At 50.0% G+C, this 16,558-nt stretch overlaps 1 protein-coding gene across 1 annotated transcript in view; it reads left to right on the top strand.

The window, feature by feature from the left end:
- Positions 1 to 995: 995 nt before the first annotated feature.
- The window catches only part of CCDC92B (coiled-coil domain containing 92B), a 19,458-nt gene continuing 3,895 nt past the window's right edge, over positions 996 to 16,558 (top strand). Inside the window, exons 1-4 of the mRNA XM_040455097.1 lie at positions 996 to 1,096; positions 8,861 to 9,013; positions 13,655 to 13,702; positions 16,271 to 16,555. Coding sequence (XP_040311031.1) covers positions 8,884 to 9,013; positions 13,655 to 13,702; positions 16,271 to 16,555 — 463 coding nt within the window. The 5' untranslated portion in view covers positions 996 to 1,096; positions 8,861 to 8,883. The remainder of the gene's footprint in view (positions 1,097 to 8,860; positions 9,014 to 13,654; positions 13,703 to 16,270; positions 16,556 to 16,558) is intronic.

The following is a 16,558-nucleotide window of genomic DNA, read 5'->3' as shown; positions in this document are numbered from 1 at the left end:
CATACAACACCACCTGGTCCCTTGCCATTATGAATACGAATGCCTAGTGAGCATGTAGCACTGTTTTAAGCACTTTACAAATGTTAATTTATTTCATCCTCACAACAACTCAGAGACATATGGGTTGCATAGACCATCGATATCCCATTTTACAAATAAGGAGACCAAGGTCCAGGGAAGAGAAAGCTATTGGTAGAGCCAGAATTAGAAGCCAAGTAGTCCAACTACAGAAGTCTCCCTTGTGCAGTGAAAACGTATCAGTACCAATGTTCTGGACTTCAGAGTTTATACAAGATTTTATCTTGGCTCTTGGGAGGTTCCCAGAGGAAAAGAAGATGTCTTAACAATTGGGGCCCAGAGAGGTAGGTGATGTGATTCACCCAAGGTCACACAGCTAGTGAGAGGTCTCACTTCGCTGCCAATTAGGCACAAAATAGGTTTCTTGACCTTTGGTCAGGTCGCACCCTCAACCCTTCCCTGGGCCAGTGGGCATAGCCCTGGTTCCTACGCCAGTGGGTGGGCAGAGGGGCGGAGCGGATCGCGGCCTACAGGCCTGGGCGCTGTCCGCGGTGCTGATCCGCCCGCCGCGCCCTTGCTCGCCAAGTGGCCGGCGGGTTCCCTGGGTTTCCCTTCCAGCTCCCAGCCAAAGCCAGCTCCCTGAGTTCGGCTGCCCGCCGGGGTCCTCAGGCCTGGCTCCCGGGGCTCCTGGGGTTTCCCCTCCCCCGACTGCGCGCCGCCAGCCTCCCCTCCCCCCGCCCCGCCCACGGCCCCTCCCCGCCAGTCCCAAGTCCCTCCCCTCCCCCCTTATCTCTCCCGCCCCCCCCCCGCTCCCCCCTACGGCTCGTTCGCCAGTTCCGGTCACGTTGCTGGGTGTTTACGCCTGGAGCCCGCCCCGGACCCCCCTTCGGCGCCCCGGAACCCCCCGGAGACCCGGCCCGACAGCCCCGCAGCCTCGCAGCAGCTGATGGCGCCGCAGCCCGGGCGGGTGCTGCGGAACCCCAGGCGCAGCTAGCGCGGGGAAGAAGAGCGCCTCCCCCCACCCAGCCTGGCCCGGACCCAGGGCCCTGCTGGCCAGTCGCTCCCTCAGGTCCCGAAGGTGAGGAGGCCGGTGGGCGTGGGGGGTGGACAGTGGGGGTGGCCACCGGCGGGAGCAGCGGGGCCGGAGCTCCAGCTCCCCTGGGAGGGCTGGCGCTGGGCTGGGCACCGCAGCGCGCGGGAGGCGGACAGGACCCGCGGGCTGCTGGCAGAAGTTGTCCTCCACCACCCGGACTCAGGTCCTTACCGGCCCTGGCGAAGAGTCCAGAGCGGCCTGAGGTCGAGCCACCGCCACCTCCTGCCACCTCCCATCACACACGTCTTTATGCCTTCCTTTCCCTGTCCTTCCTGGTACCCCTCTTCCCCGTCCTCCTTAGTCTCCATATCCCCCTCTGCCTTCTCTGGGAGTCATATTGGAGGCATAATCAGGCAGAACACCCAGACTGAAGGGGATGGGGGCTCCAGTTTCCTCATACATCCCACTCCCGTGTCCCTGGACACTCAGCTTTGCTGAGGCTGGGTGTCCTGAGATCTCTCCCCTTCAGTAGAGGGGGAACCCATAGCCTAGGGGTAACCGAGGAGGAGAGGTTCTGGAGTGGAGAGGATCACAAGACCCCTGGGGAAGATGGCTCCACCCACTGGCCAGGTGAGCCCACCTTGCAGAGTATCAGACATTTGTCAAAGCCTGACTTCTTGTTCCCAACTCAAGTCCCTAGGAGAGCCAAGGACTTGGGGGGAGGGGGGTTACTTTCTAATACATGTACTTACTTGCCTAGGTGATTCCCAATAACACTGAACTCATTCTCCCTGTTTTACCAACATTCATTGTGCACCTGTTCCATGCAAAGGATTCCCAAAGACAAGGTCTTGCCCTCAGTAACTTTATGGCTTAGAGCAGAAGCCAGGCACCCCTGTGCACTCACACGGAGGTTGCGGGGGGGGGGGGGGGGACAGGGAAGTGTGATACATGGTAGAATGATTCCTGGGAAACACAGCAATGGAACGGAGTCATTCCAGCTTGGTGAGGGTCAAGGAAAGGTTAGTAAGAAAGGTAGCCTTTGAGTAGGGCCTTGAAGGATGGGGCAGGTTTCAGGAGGCAGAGAGAGGGGAGAGGGATGTTCATCCATGGATATGGGGTGAGTTTGCTGTGAAAGCAAAAAAGGTAGAATCCCAAAGAAGAGGAGATCAGACTGCAAATGTGGACTGTGTTTAGATTTGAAGGACCTTAATGCAGGGTGAGCACCCAGTGGGGTGCTCCTAGTTGCCAGAAACTGTAGTTGTGTCTATTGAGCAAGGTACTTAACCTGTCTGAGCCTCTGTTTCCTCATCTATGGAGTGGATATACTGATAGAACCTTCAATGTAGGGTTGTTATAAACATAAATGAGTTAATATGAGTTAATATATGTAAAATGCTAAGAACAGTGCCAGCCATTTATTATTGTTATGTAAGTATTACCTGTGCAGTGATGATTATTATAAGTATTATTACCTGTGCCTCCATATCTGAGAAACACTTCTTGAGTTTCTGTTCTCCCACTACCCGAGGCCTCAGAGCCAGGTAGTAGAGAGGAATAAAGACTAAGAAAAATAAAGGACGTAATTTATTTATCCATTTATTACCATGCTTGCCATGTCTAATATACCTACCCTGACTATAAAAATGACAAAAATGAGTTTAATATTCTCCCCGAAACAAGAAGGCATTCTTTTTTTTTTTTTTTAAATGTTTACTTATTGAGACAGAGCATGAACGGGGGAGGGTCAGAGAGAGAGGGAGACACAGAATCTGAAACAGGCTCCAGGCTCTGAGCTGTCAGCACAGAGCCCAACACGGGGCTCGAACTCACGGACCGTGAGATCATGACCTGAGCCGAAGTCAGACACTTAACCGACTGAGCCACCCAGGTGCCCCAAGAAGGCATTCTTAAAGAATTTTAACAAAACGTGGATATTGAGTGCTCAGAACAGTACAAGGATATTTGTTGACTCAATAAATACTTTCAGTCCCGAAGAGAAAAGAAACACGAAGAAGGAAATTGAAACTGGGACAAGAGAAGCAGTCAGGGGGTGAGGGGTGGCAGAAAATGCAAACTCCACATAAGCAGAAAGCAAGAGTCTTCAGTTCTGATTCCTCTCCCAGCCGCTTCGTCTGCCTGAGGGTGAGATGGGGCATCAGAGGCCAGGGGACATTGAGCAGATTGAGGGAGGGGGAGTGGTTAGCCACCCAAGGAAAGATTGGACTTTAAGAGTGATGTTCAAACTTTTGATTAGCAGAAGGCTTTTCTCCAATGAATTGTCCATCCTATAAATGAGGGGTAAAAATAACAAAACCTCTGCCTTGTGCCTCCAACCATTTTGACAACTTCTGAGACTCCTCTGTGGAACTCTGGGCTCTATGTAGCAAAATTTGCAAACCAATGATTAGGATGATCCCAACTGCCCCTGGAGCCCTGAGTGCTATGATTCTGCATTTTCTGTGGTTCTTCTAACCCAAAGAACTATAACAAGGGAAAGGGGAGAGAACTACAGTTTCCTATTTGCCATGTCCGTTGGAATCAGATAGCTGGCAAGAAAAGTGCGTACCCAGAAGCTTCGAAAAGACAAGCAGGAGATGAGGTCATTTTTAGAGACCAGGAGCCCAGGCCTTAGAGAGTGAGAATTGTGTTGGGTTAGAGGGTTCCTGAGCCTGGCATTTTGTCTGTAGTTGGAGACATGAGCACAGAAGCATTCTCCCAGCAACTTCCCAAGGGGAAAAATACTTGTAACTTGCAGACAGATGAGAGGCATGGCAAAAGTACCCGGGATTACCTCTATAAACTTGAACCCTGTGTTACAGGCCCCTTTTTTATTTTTAAATAGACAATTTGTTAAATGAACATTTTTCATCAAGCTAGAAAATTAAAACAAAGAACTAGGAGCACAGGAGAAGGTGGGCAGGGAAACAGTACAGACCCTGAGGTGGCCAGGACAGTGGACAAAGGCGAGGGACCCTTCTCACTCTAATCTGTGAGGTAGGACATCTTGGGCCGGATGTGGGGAGAAGATAAAGCTGGTAACTCTAACCCTTCAGCTGCTGCCACTGGCCTGGACCAAGTTCTCAGGCACAAGCTTCTTCTCAAGCCAGAGGTTTCCAGGACTTATTTTCCATTTTCCTTCCTTCCTTCCTTCCTTCCTTCCTTCCTTCCTTCCTTCCTTCCTTCTTTCTCTCTTTCTTTCTTTCTTTCTTTCTTCTTTCTGTTTATTTATTGATTCTTGAGAGAACGCGAGTGGGGGAGGGGCAGGGAGAAAATCCCAAGCAGGCCTCGTACTGCCTGCGTGGACCCCAACACAGGGCTGGAACCCATGAACTGTGAGACCCAAGCCAAAACCGAGAGTCAAAGCTTGATGTACTGAGCCACCCAGGTGCCCCCAGGGCTGCATTTCTCTGGGAAAATCTGACATTTTCCTGGCTTGGGCCTTCTGAAGTGTGACAGCCGCAAATAAGAGATGTGTATTGTGGTTCCCCTTCCCCACTCCATTTCCCGCTCTCCCCCAAACAAACTAAACAATAACGTGTAAGAAAGAATATCTGCCAAGATCATCTGTGACCCAAATTTCTGCCCTGAGAAGAGCAGCCTGCCTAGTTGGAAACAAATCCTCAAGTCCTTCTGGGAAGGCTCAGAAACAGCTGGTTGGCTCAGCCTCTCACAATGGCCAGGGTCCAGTCTCCAGGGCTGTGTGGAAAAGGCTTTTACTCTTCAGAGACACTTATGTTTCAGCGGTTGGGAACAGATATTTTCTCTCTTCATCATAAGCAGAGGCCCACGTGCCTTCGTCCTCCAGGTGCTCACAGACCAGACACATAGATGCAAGAGAAGCAAGAACTCCCCCCCCCATGCATGTGCACATACGTGCACTCCTCGAGGCACACACACAGACTCAGGGACATGTGCAGACACACAGGCACACACATGCCAACGCAGTTTTACAGCAGCACAGACGGAGCTTCTCTGTTCCTTCTGGGTTATGCACCAGTATATCTGACTGCCTGCTGGACATCTATTTCTCCCCGTTTAGGTCTCTTGAACATGTCAAATCTAACATGTCTCAGGCTTCAACTTATCTCTTCTGTAAGTCTGCTCCTCCATCAGTCTGCCCAGCTCCACAAATTCACTCACTTGTACATTCCACGAGTATTTACTGAGTATATTCTATTTGCCAGATACTGTGCTAGGCACTAGGGAACGGAAGGAAACAAAACAGAGACCTTCATCTTATGTTGCCAACAGTCTGGCAGAGGAAATGGGCAAGAAACAAAATGTAATATACTCATGTGGTGATAAATTCATGGGAGAAAAACAATGCAGGTTAAGGGAGTGGAGAGTGACAGAGGGTTCTATGTTAAATCGGGTAATCAGAGAAGGGCTCTGAGGAAGTAACATTTGAGCAGAGTCCTCAATGAAGGGGAGGAATGGGCCATGGGGGTATCTGGGTGAAGGGTATTCCTGGGAGATGGGGCAGCACACACAAAGTCCCTGAGGCAAGGGTGTGTGGCATATTCAGGAAACAGTAAGGAAGCCAGAGTGCCTTGGGTGGAGCCAGCAATGGAAGAGCAGTACTAGAAGAGAGCAAACAGGGCCAGGGACAATTGTATAGGATCTGGTAAGAATTCTGGACTAGGAATTAAGTGTGATGGGGAACTGTTGGGGGGTTTTGAGTGGGGAGCAGGGAGACGTGATCAGATTTGCTAAAGGAACTCCAGCTGCTGCATGGGAAACAAGGCAGGAGTGGAAGAGAGAAGCCAGTCACAGGCTACCACAGTGATACATCAGAGGGATGGTGGGAGCTGGGACTAGGGTGACAACAATGGAGATAGTGAGAACCGATTGGATTCAGGATGCACATTTTCAAAGGTGGAGACAACTGGATTTGCAGATGGATTGGCTGTGGAATATGAAGAAAGAGAGGAATTAAAGATAACTCCTAAGTTCTTGGCCTGAGAAACTGAGAGAATAGGTAAAAATCAGTGCCATTTATCAAGATGGTAAACAGTGGGCAAGAACATGTTTTTAAGACAGATCACAAGAGTTCAGTATTGGGGCATGCAAATTTGAGGGACCCATCAGACATCCAAATGGTGGTCTTAAGCAGTCAGTCTAGCATACAGGAGAGAGTTAGTTTAGGGGTCAGCATATAAATGGTAGTTACAGCCATGGGATTGAACAAGATCACCTACGGAGAAATTATAGATTAGAGAAGAGGTCCATTGTGAAAGAGGTCTACTGTGAAAGGTGAGGAAATGTAGAAAGATCCAGCAAACATATCTGAGTTGCCCAAACTGGAAAACTAGGAGACATCCCAAACATTCACCCTCCCCATCGTCATGACTTAATATAATCCATTCCCATGTGCTGCCAATTCTACCCCCAAAATACACCTGGAACCTCTCTTGGTCTTCATCTCCATCATCTGGTCCAGGCCTCTATCATCTCTCACCTTGACCACTGCTCCATTCTCCCAGCTGACCTCCCACATCCATTCTGCCCCCTCTAATCTGCCCTCCCCATAGCAGCCAGAACGATCTTTTAAAAATGCAAATCAAAAAAATATTTTTTTAAAGGGGGGTACCTGGGTGGTCCAGTTGATTAAGCATCCAACTTCGACTCAGGTCATGATCTTGCAGTTCACCAGTTCAAGCCACGTGTTGGGCTCTGTGCTGACAGCTCAGAGTCTGGACCCTGCTTTGGATTCTGTGTCTCCCTCTCTCTGTGCCCCTCCCCTTCTCATACTCTCTCTCTCTCTCTCTCTCTCTCTCTCTCTCAAAAATAAATAAAACATTAAAAAACTTTTTTAATGTAAATCATATAATGTCCCTCCTCTGCTTAAAATCCTTTAATAACTTCCCAATTCAGGGGTGCCTGGATGGCCCGGTTAGTTAAGCATCTGATTGCTGATCTCAGCTCAGGTCATGAGCTCATGGTTTGTGGGACTGAGCCCTGCAGTGAGCTCTGCACTGTCAGTGCAGAGTCTGCTTGGGATTCTCTTTCTGTCCCTCCCCAGCTCTCTCACTCTCTCTTTCTCCCTCTCTCAGAATAAATTTAAAAACTTTAATAATAATAATAATAATAATAATAACTTCCCAATTCATTCAGTATTAATCCTAAATTCTTGGCATAGTTTACAAGACTATGGCCCGATCCTTCTCTTGCTAACCTCTCTTCCTGCAGCCCTCCCCGAATACCTTACACTTCAGTTCTCACTGGCATTGACAAAGTCTCTGTTCCCCGAAAAGACCATGTGAAGCACTTAGCATAAGGCTTGGCACATAATAGGAACACAGTAAATGTAAGCTATCATTATTATCCTACCTCAGGGTTTCACAAATGCTATCCACTGTCTCAAATGTTCTTCTCTTTATTCTTCTAACTCCTACCCCTACTTCAAGTCTGTATTACTTTTCTATTGCTGCATTAAAGATTTTCATAAACTAAGTGGCTTAAAACAGTATCAGTTTGTTACCTCACAAGTTTCCAAGGATCTGGAGTCTGGCACATTTTAGCTGGGTCCTCTGCTCGAAGCCTCAAAAGGCTGAAATTAAGGCTGCTGCATTCTCATCTGAAGGCTCAACTAGGGAAAAAACTTGGTAGGGATGCCTGAGTGGCTCAGTTGGTTAAGCGTCCAACTTCAGCTTAGGTCATGATGTCACAGTTTAAAAGTTCGAGCCCTGCGTCAGGCTCTGTGCCGACAGCTCAGAGCCTGGAGCCTGCTTTGGATTCTGTGTCTCCCTCTCTCTCTGCCCCTCCCCTGCTTGTGCTCTGTCTCTCTCTCAAAAAATGAATAAACACTTTTTTTTAATCTATAAACAATAAATAAAATAAAAATGTTTAATGTTCATTTATTTTGAGAGAGAGAGAAAGAGCATATGTGTGAGTGGGGCAGGGGCAGAGAGAGGGAGAGGGAGAATCCCAAGCAGGCTCCATGCTCAGCACAGAGCCCAACAGAGGGGCTCGATCTCATGACCTCAGCTGATATCAAGAGTCTGGTGCTTAACCAGCTGAGGCACCCAGGTGCCCCAGATTTTGTTTTTAAGTAATCTCCACACCCAGTGTGGGGCTGGAACTCACAACTCTGAGATTAAGGGTCACATGCCCTACCCACTGAGCTAGCCGGCGCCCCATCCAACTCCTCTTTTAAAAAAGGACTCTGCCACCTGCCTTCAGCCTGTAGAGTTCGTCTTAGTAAAATACACATCAGATCTTCCTCCTCTGTGACCTGGAAGAGCCCAGGGCCCTGGGTTAAGTTTAAGTCAGAAAAACGGATTTGAACTGGGAGAGGGTGTGCTCTAACCATTATGCTGGTCTACCAGCTGGTGGGTGAGCTGAGATGCTGGCGGGATGGGTTTTTCCACTCCACAACTCCCTCATTTTAGCCATGAGAAAACAAAGAGCCCAGAGAGGGAGAGGGCTTGCCCAGAGTCACACACCTGGTTAAGAAGCAGGCTAGAACCTGCCTCTGTCTCTCTTTATTGACTTTGTTGCTCCATTCGTGTTCCTCCCTGAGAAACAGAAAGGCTAAAGTTACATGCAGGCAGGGGAGTGAAGCCATTTATGTTCCTGGTTCCCTGAAGACCTCTGGTTCTTCATCTATTAAATGGGAATAATCATACTCCCCTGATGACACATGCATGAAGCTTTGGTGAGTAAACGGGGGAGAGAGCTACAGGGGTAGAATTGTCTACGTGGTGGCAGCAGGAGCCCAGACTGCAGGACATTATGAGGGATCTGAGGGGGGGCAGGGCAGATGGCCCCACAAGATGTGGGCTTACCTTCTCGTCTTTCCCCCAGGTGGGGCCCAGGCCTGGGTTGCCATGGATACCGTGTCCCTGGAGCATCAGATCCAGAGTGTGCAACGCCACATCAGCTTCCTGAAAAAGGAGCAGATGGCCCTGCTTCGAGACCTGCACCTGGAGATCCTGAGGCTGCAGAAACGCTGCTCAGGTGAGGCCGGAGGGATGGTGGGCAGTGGGGGCCATCAGCAGTCATCACCATCAGCAGTCTCTGATGGAGTGCCCCCCATGAGCCTCCCTAAACCTCACAACAGACCTGCCAGGTGAGGGTCACACCCCTTTTTCTGATGAGGAAACTTGTCTTGGGGAGATGAGACATGAGCTTTAGAGCAAGGGCTCTGGTTCAGTAGCCGAAGAAAACCTGGAGCCATTCTTAGGGATTCCTGTCCTTTGCCACTAAGTGTTCATCAAGCACTTCCAAAACCTTGCAAGCCCTCAAGCTAGAAGATACACACACAGGATAGTTGGGGGCGGGGGGGGGGTAACATTAAGACTTACAGAAAATGAAGAGGCCCGGGGCGCCTGGGTGGCTCAGTCAGTTGAGCTCCCAATTCTGGGTTTCGGCTCAGATCATGATCTCACGGTTCATGGGTTCAAGCTCCGTGCCGGGCTCCACACTGCCAGCACGGAGCCTGCTTGGGATCCTCTCTCTCTCCCTCTTTCTCTCTCTCTCTGCCCCTCCCCCGTGCTTGCTCTCACACTCTCTCACTCTCTCTCTCTCAAAATAAATAAAATTAAAAATTAAAAAAAAAGAAAAGAAAATGAAGAGGGCCAATGAGAGGTCATGGGTAGGATCATGTTCAGCCTAAGGTGTGGGAGATAAAGGAGACCAGGCACCCCAGGCTGCCCAGAGGAGGGAGCATTTCCACTCCCTGAGGCTGAGATGTAGACCTGCTGAGACACTACGGGGGAATGAGGGTAGAGAAAGCATTCCAAATGAAGCAAATAGCATGGCAAAGTCCAGAAGGTAGGAAATCAAAAGCTCGGGGAAAGTTCTATTTGACTGGATAAAGCTGTGCTTAAGGCTGGTGAGAAATACAGCTGGAGCCAGATAACAGAAGACCTTGACAAGTATCAGGGCAGCTAAGAAGTTTGGCCTGTCCTCCTGGGTAGTGGGGAGCCCCTGAAGGTTTCTGAGTAGCATCATGCTCTTTAAAAAACTCAGCAGTTGTAGGAATTGGAGGGGGAGGGAGGCAGGGATACCAGTGATGAGGCTGATGCAGTGGTCGAGGGGAGAGGGGCAGAAAGGGGAAGACCAGTGGGAGACAGGGTGAAGGGAAGGACTTGACAACCAACTGGATTTGTGAACAAGACAGAAGGAGGTACCAATAATGAAGCCAAATGCCAGCCCTGACCTCTGCTCTTGGACTTCAGGCTTCAGCTGCCCGGCCCTCTCAGAGGCTAGGCTCTGGCCCAAGTGCTCATCCAGGCCGAGTCCCCAAGTACAGGTGCTAGAGGCAATGACTCATAGAATGGGTCACCTGAAACAGCCCAACCTCTTTCTTATACAACTAGATAAACTGAGACCCAAAGAGAGAGAGAGGGAGAGAGAGCACACACACCACACAATATGTCAGTGACACAGCCAAGATTAGACCCCAGAGCTGCAGACTCCCAGCTGTGCATGCCTCTTGCAGCTTTCTGCATACTCTCTCCCCAAGATGCTCAGATTTCTACCTCCCTCCCAGCCTCTGCTCATGGGAGGCTCCCCATTCTCCAGAGGGAAACTCAGTGACCTGCCTGGCTTCTCACTCTGGCTTCAGAGCCTGGTCGTCCTGACTCTCGGCCCCCACGCTGTCCTTGGCTCCATATACAGATTCAGCTGCTACGTTCCTAGGCCAGGCTCCCTGCAATCTCCCCGGAAGCCTGGATGGCATCAGGGGCCAGTCCATGGGTCAGGGATGGCCCATGCAGACTCACTCCTGCCTGATGCCACTTTCTCATTGCAATAACAACATTAAAGGAAAATCACGATGAGTGGACCCTAAGACCCTATAGCTCTTGCCCTGATTTCTTTTTGCTTTGCCTGAATTCTGAAGACCTAGGTCCTGCCACTCAGGACACAGGCCAGGACCCCAAAAAAGTGTAATAGGCAGGAACAGCCCCCACCACCCTCCTCAGCCTGCTATGGGACTGCAGCCTCTCAGTTATTGATTCAGGAGATAAAAATAACACTGGGTTGGCCTGAAGCAGCCACTACTGGGGCTGAAATACCTGAATAAGGCCCTTCTTCCAATGGGTGGAAGAAAGAGGAGAAAGGAACAGAAAAAAGAAAATTTTTTTCAAGGGGATTAAACAGGGACTTAGATGGATGCCTGGTTGGCTCAGTCAGTAGAGCATACGACTCTTAATCTTAGGGTCATGAGTTCAAGCCCCATATTGAGCATGGAACCTAGTTTTAAAAATAAAACAAATTAAGGGGCACCTGGGTGTCTCAGTTGGTTAAGTGTGCAACTTTGGCTCAAGTCATGATCTCACAGTTTGTGAGTTCAGGCCCTGTATCGGGCTCTGTGCTGACAGCTCAGAGCCTGGAGCCTGCTTCAGATTCTGTCTCTCCCTCTCTCTCTGCCCCTCCCCCACTCATGCTTTGTCTCTCTCTCTCTCTCTCAAAAATAAGTAAACATTAAAAAAAATTTTTTAATAAAAAAATTAATTTATACATATACACTTATATACATATATGTACATATATGTTTGTGTGTATATATATATACACATATATGTATGTATATATGTACATGCATATACATATGTAAACAGGGAGGGCCTGGGTAGCTTAGTCAGTTAAGTGTCTGACTCTTGATTTTGGTTCAGGTCATGATCTTATGGTTTATGAGATCAGGCTCTGAGCTGATAGCATGGAGCCTGCTTGGGATTCTCTCTCCCTCTCTCTCTGTGCCCCTCCCCTGCTCATGATCACACTCTCTCTCTAAATAAATAATAAATAAACTTTAAAAAATACAAAAATAAACAAGGACTCAGGGGCTGGGAAGCGGATGGGAGAGGGGATGAGCTAGTATAGGAACCAAGTGGGCAGGGCTTCAGAAAGAGCCTGCCAAAAAGGGGTGGCACTCAAAATGAAGGGGTTCTAAGAGGTGGGTGGGCATATTCTGGTTGGTGGGGCAGCCTGGATGATAACAAGATCTGCCCCATGTATTCAGCACTGACTCAGCCCTGGGTTGGGCCCTCTGTTTATTTCTCTAATTTAATCCTAGCAATAGCCCTTTGAGAGGCAGGTGCAATTTTGTCCCCATTTCACAGATGAGAAAACTGAAGCCCAGAGAGGTGCTGTCACTGGCCCAAGGTCACACAGGGTATCTGACCTCACTGCATGCCCTTCTAAAGGGAAGATGGGCAGGGAGATTTGATGGATGGGGGAGTGGAGCCCAACTAGGATTCTATCTCCCCTCCCCCAACTTCCTGGTTAAGAGTGAAACCAGCCCCACGGGGAGTTAGTGGCAGAGCCAAAATCCCTTGAGCTACTCCAGGGCCTTGCAGGAGGGGCCAAACTGGCTCCAGGAAGCCCTGGAGGGTGGAGGCATCAGGGTCCTCCCTGGGGCTCCAGGAAGGAGGTTCAGACTCAGGTCACAGCAAAAAGCCCTAGCAACAGTTGGCCTCCCAAGGGAAGAGCCAGGTGAGGGCCCCACAAGACTAGACTGTGTAGGTGCTGTGGGCATTGATGCCAGAGATGTGCTACCTTATCCCACTCCCAATTTCACACTTCCTTTAGGCATCTGACTGCACCCATGCAGGAACACACACGTGCTCCAGGACAGGTGCTTTCTGTCACCAGTTGCTGCTGGGCTCCATCCTGCCCTTTTCCCAGTTTTTGAGCCTTGGTGGAGTCCAGGGCGCTGGGGTGGGGCTGAAAAAATGATCAAACTCAGCTGACTGAGGAGCAGAACATTCTGGGCTGTGAGGAATGGGGACTGGGCAGACAGGGAGGTGTGTCCCCCCCCCCCCCCGCCTCCCCTCCCTCCCCCCGTGGTGGCTGGGCTGCCAGTGAGAGCCCAGGAGGAAACCTCTCCTACACCTCCTACACCGTTCCCTTAGCGGACTGACCCCGCCCCCTCAGCATAAGCCAAGTGCCATTCAGGACTTCCGTCACCAGGTGGCGCTGTCCCCCTTGAAGCCCCTCTTCTTACCCTGTGGAATATGGCGGAAAACAGGGCTGAAAAACGAGCTGGACTGATGTTCAGAAAATAACACAGGCACGACAGTATTGGCTGTGAAAATAGTGAAACGCATGTGCCCTATTGGTAAATAGCCACTGTCCTGAGTCCCCCTCCAGTGCCTGCAAGCAGCCCAGACACTTCGCACGTGCACCAACTAAACACTAAAGGGGCTGTGCCCTGCACAGCAGGGGTCTTCCAGAATAGCTCTGATTTGTCCTCATGTTAGATATTTTATGTTACCTCTGGGAAGGAGCTAGTACTGCCCCCCCCCCCCCAGGCCCAAAAGCAAGCCAGGCTCCTCAGTCCCACAGGGATGAGCTAACCTCCAAACGCAGGCCACTGCACTTGCACTGGAAAGATCTCTGGGCTTAGAATCAGGCCAATCAGGCTTAAGCTGTGCCTTGCACCTGTCTTCACTTCTTCCCCTCACTGGACTGCAGTAAAATAGGTAAGGGAGATGGTTTAGATGGTTTCTAAGGATGCTAATATTGTCACTTTTACTGAGCTGTGATTCCCTGATCTCTCTCTCTCTCTCTCTCTCTCTCTCTCTCTCTCTCTCTCACACACACACACACACACACACACACACCACTACCTTTTATTTTCTTTCCCCCCAGAACTGACTCATGACCTGGAGATGAGAGAGGCCCAATCTCACCAGCAAGGTAAGAGAAGGATGACTGGTGGGGAAATAGCATGGGGGCCCAACAGGTTACCTTTTCCCCACCACTTGGTAAGACCCAAGCCTTCTCTGTCCCCAGTCCAGACTTGGGGGACTGCCACTCCTCAGCTTCTTCAGCAGAGTGAAGGATGTCAGCCCCACTTACCTACTCATCTGGGTGACATTGTGCAGTGAACAACCTGTACCACCATACCTTGTATCCATGTCTCTGTTCAAGGTAGGAAAATGAAGGCAGGAAGGAGATGGTATCTTGGAAGTCCACCTGATCAACCTCATTCCTTTCTGTGACCCACCTCCCTAATCCTTCCCATCCTTGCATAATTGATCTCTACAGTCAGTGTCCACACCCTCCAAGATGCTGAAGCTGAGATGCAACACAATGGCAATGGAGTCCATGGCTTCAAGGAACATTGTCTAGATGAGGAGAAAAAAGAAACGCGTCAGCAAATCCTTCATTTTCCAAAAGCGCGACTTCTTGCCATTGTAGCAATTCCACTAAAATATCTGTTTACAGATTATTACTTCACCCATAAAATGGAGGTGGGGGGGGGGAGATGGTGTTCAATGGAGATGAAGTTTCACTTTTGCAAAACTCACAACAATGTGAGTTTACTTTACTGAACTGTACATTTAAAAATGGTTAAGAAGGTAAACTTTATGTTGTTTTTTTGCTACAATTGAAACTTTTTTTTTTTAAGGGAGGGGTTCCATTGTTGAGATCTTAATCACCAAAGTTATATGATCTCTGAGAACTGGGACTGGATGTTATCCATCATCTCCAAGTGCAAGACATGGAGAGGGACTCAGTGAATGCTTAATTTAAAATGAATCACTATGTAGTCTTTCTTAGCAGAGAGGAAGTTAGCTGGGAATGGACTCCCTGCCATACTGATGTGCTGCTCATAGATCAAGAGCACCTGGGTGGCTCAGTTGGTTGAGTGTTGAGCATCCGCCTCTTGATTTTGGCTCAGGCCATGATCCCAGGGTGTAGGACCGAGCCCCATGTTGGGCTCTGCAGTGAGCATGGAGCCTACTTGAGATTCTCTCTCTCCCTGTGCCCCTCTCCCTTTTGGGCACTCTCTGTCAACAACAACAACAACAACAACAACAAAAAAGGCTACATACGAGACCAAGACTTAGGTATGGAGAAGGCTGGAAATTTTAAGTAAAATACTGAAAACCCTACAAATCCTTTCCGTATTTGTTCATAAAGTTCTAAACATGTATAGACTTGAACGAATTCTACCTACTTCTTTAAGTGGCAACACGGGCAACCTCTTCATGCTTGAGTGCTTGGAGGAAGGAGGCATACATCCCAAACACCAGTTCTGTGACAACAGCAACCTTCACCCCACCTCTGAAAGGGTTTCCTTCCTCTGAAAGGGTTTCTGGGGTCATCTGAGCTCAAGGAACTGCCCAGCATCCTGGTTTTTGTCCTCTCTCTCAGGGGGGTGGACAGCTCCCTTTCTTTGTCCTCCTACCATTTGGCTGGTTTTCATATCCTTTCCTGAGTCACCTTTTTGGCTACCTTGTGTCACCTTTCAGCCATCTATGTCTCTACAATCGCTCACATGTGTTAATCCCAGGATATGTTGCCGGCTGAAATGGAGAGAATTAGGATCCAGGAGGCAGGGGTCCTCAACTCTGGGGGCACATTAGAATCACCTGGGAACATTGAAGAAGTACCAGTTCCCAGGTCCAATCCCAGAGATCCTGATTCAATTGGTCTTTGTTAGGGCCCAGGAAACTATGTTTTAAAGCTCTCTGGGTTGTTCCAATATATATACAGTGTTGAAACCCAGCGCCTTGGGCAAAGGCAAACAATAAAGAAGTAACACAAAAGAAATTACAAAATGTAACAAATGCCCTAGGAAAGAAACAGCAAGGTTCAGGGCACACTAATTGCCCTTTCTCACCCACATTCCCAGGTCCCAAGTCTTTCAGTCCCTCACTTTTGCATGTCTCTCCTACCTCCTACCGTGGATGGGGCTTTTGTACAAGTTGTTCCTCTCTGCACAGCACCCTTCTCTCTCCTCTTCACTGCTTAACTCCAGCTCATTCTTCCAACTCATCCAAGCCTAAGTGGTTCTTCTGCTGAAAAGCATGAAGGTCACAGTATCCAGTTAGTTGTGGCATTGGCACATGTCACTGATGCAACCTCACATGCATTTGTGATTATGTACTATACCTCTCCCACTATGCTTTCTGTAAGCTTCATGAGGAATGTTTTATTATCCACCATATCCCCAGTGCCTAGCACAATGCATATAGTAAGGGCTCAACAAATATTTGTGGGTGTGCATGAATACTGGTCGGGGAGGGTTTTGCATTTCAGCTGAGACCTGAAGAATTAGAGGAGAGACCAGACGGTAGGATAGGTGCCAGGGCCCCGAGGAAGCGAAAGGCCTGTGTAGCCAACGAGTGGGAGTGAGGGAGAGCGCGGCCGGACGGGTGGTCGGGGAGGTGCCGGGCTCTGTAACGTGGCTCGGCGAGCTGTGCAAGGTCGGCCAGGCGGAGACCGTCACCTCTCCTCTCCATCTCCCCTCTCCAGAGGCGGCGTCCCGGGAGCTGGAGAGCAAGTGCCGCGCACTGGAGTCGCAGCTGGCGGCGCGAGCGGCCGCCAACGCCGAGCTGCGGCGGGAGGTGGCGCAGCGCGAGGCGCTGGTGTCTGCGCTGCGCTGCAGCCTGCGCACGGAGGAGCGCCGCTTCCTGGAGGAGCTGCGGCGCCGCAGCCACCGCGCCACGGTGCTGGGCACCGAGCTGCAGAAGCACACCGAGGCGGCCGCCTACCTCTCCTGTCAGCTGCACGCGGCGCGCCAGAGACTGCAGACTCCGCGCC

Source organism: Herpailurus yagouaroundi, unplaced genomic scaffold (genome assembly GCF_014898765.1).
Source record: "Herpailurus yagouaroundi ecotype Mexico unplaced genomic scaffold, PumYag 215, whole genome shotgun sequence".
Lineage (NCBI taxonomy): Eukaryota > Metazoa > Chordata > Mammalia > Carnivora > Felidae > Herpailurus > Herpailurus yagouaroundi.
The sequence above is the reverse complement of the archived record's forward strand: the minus strand, read 5'-3'. Positions and strand labels throughout refer to the sequence as shown.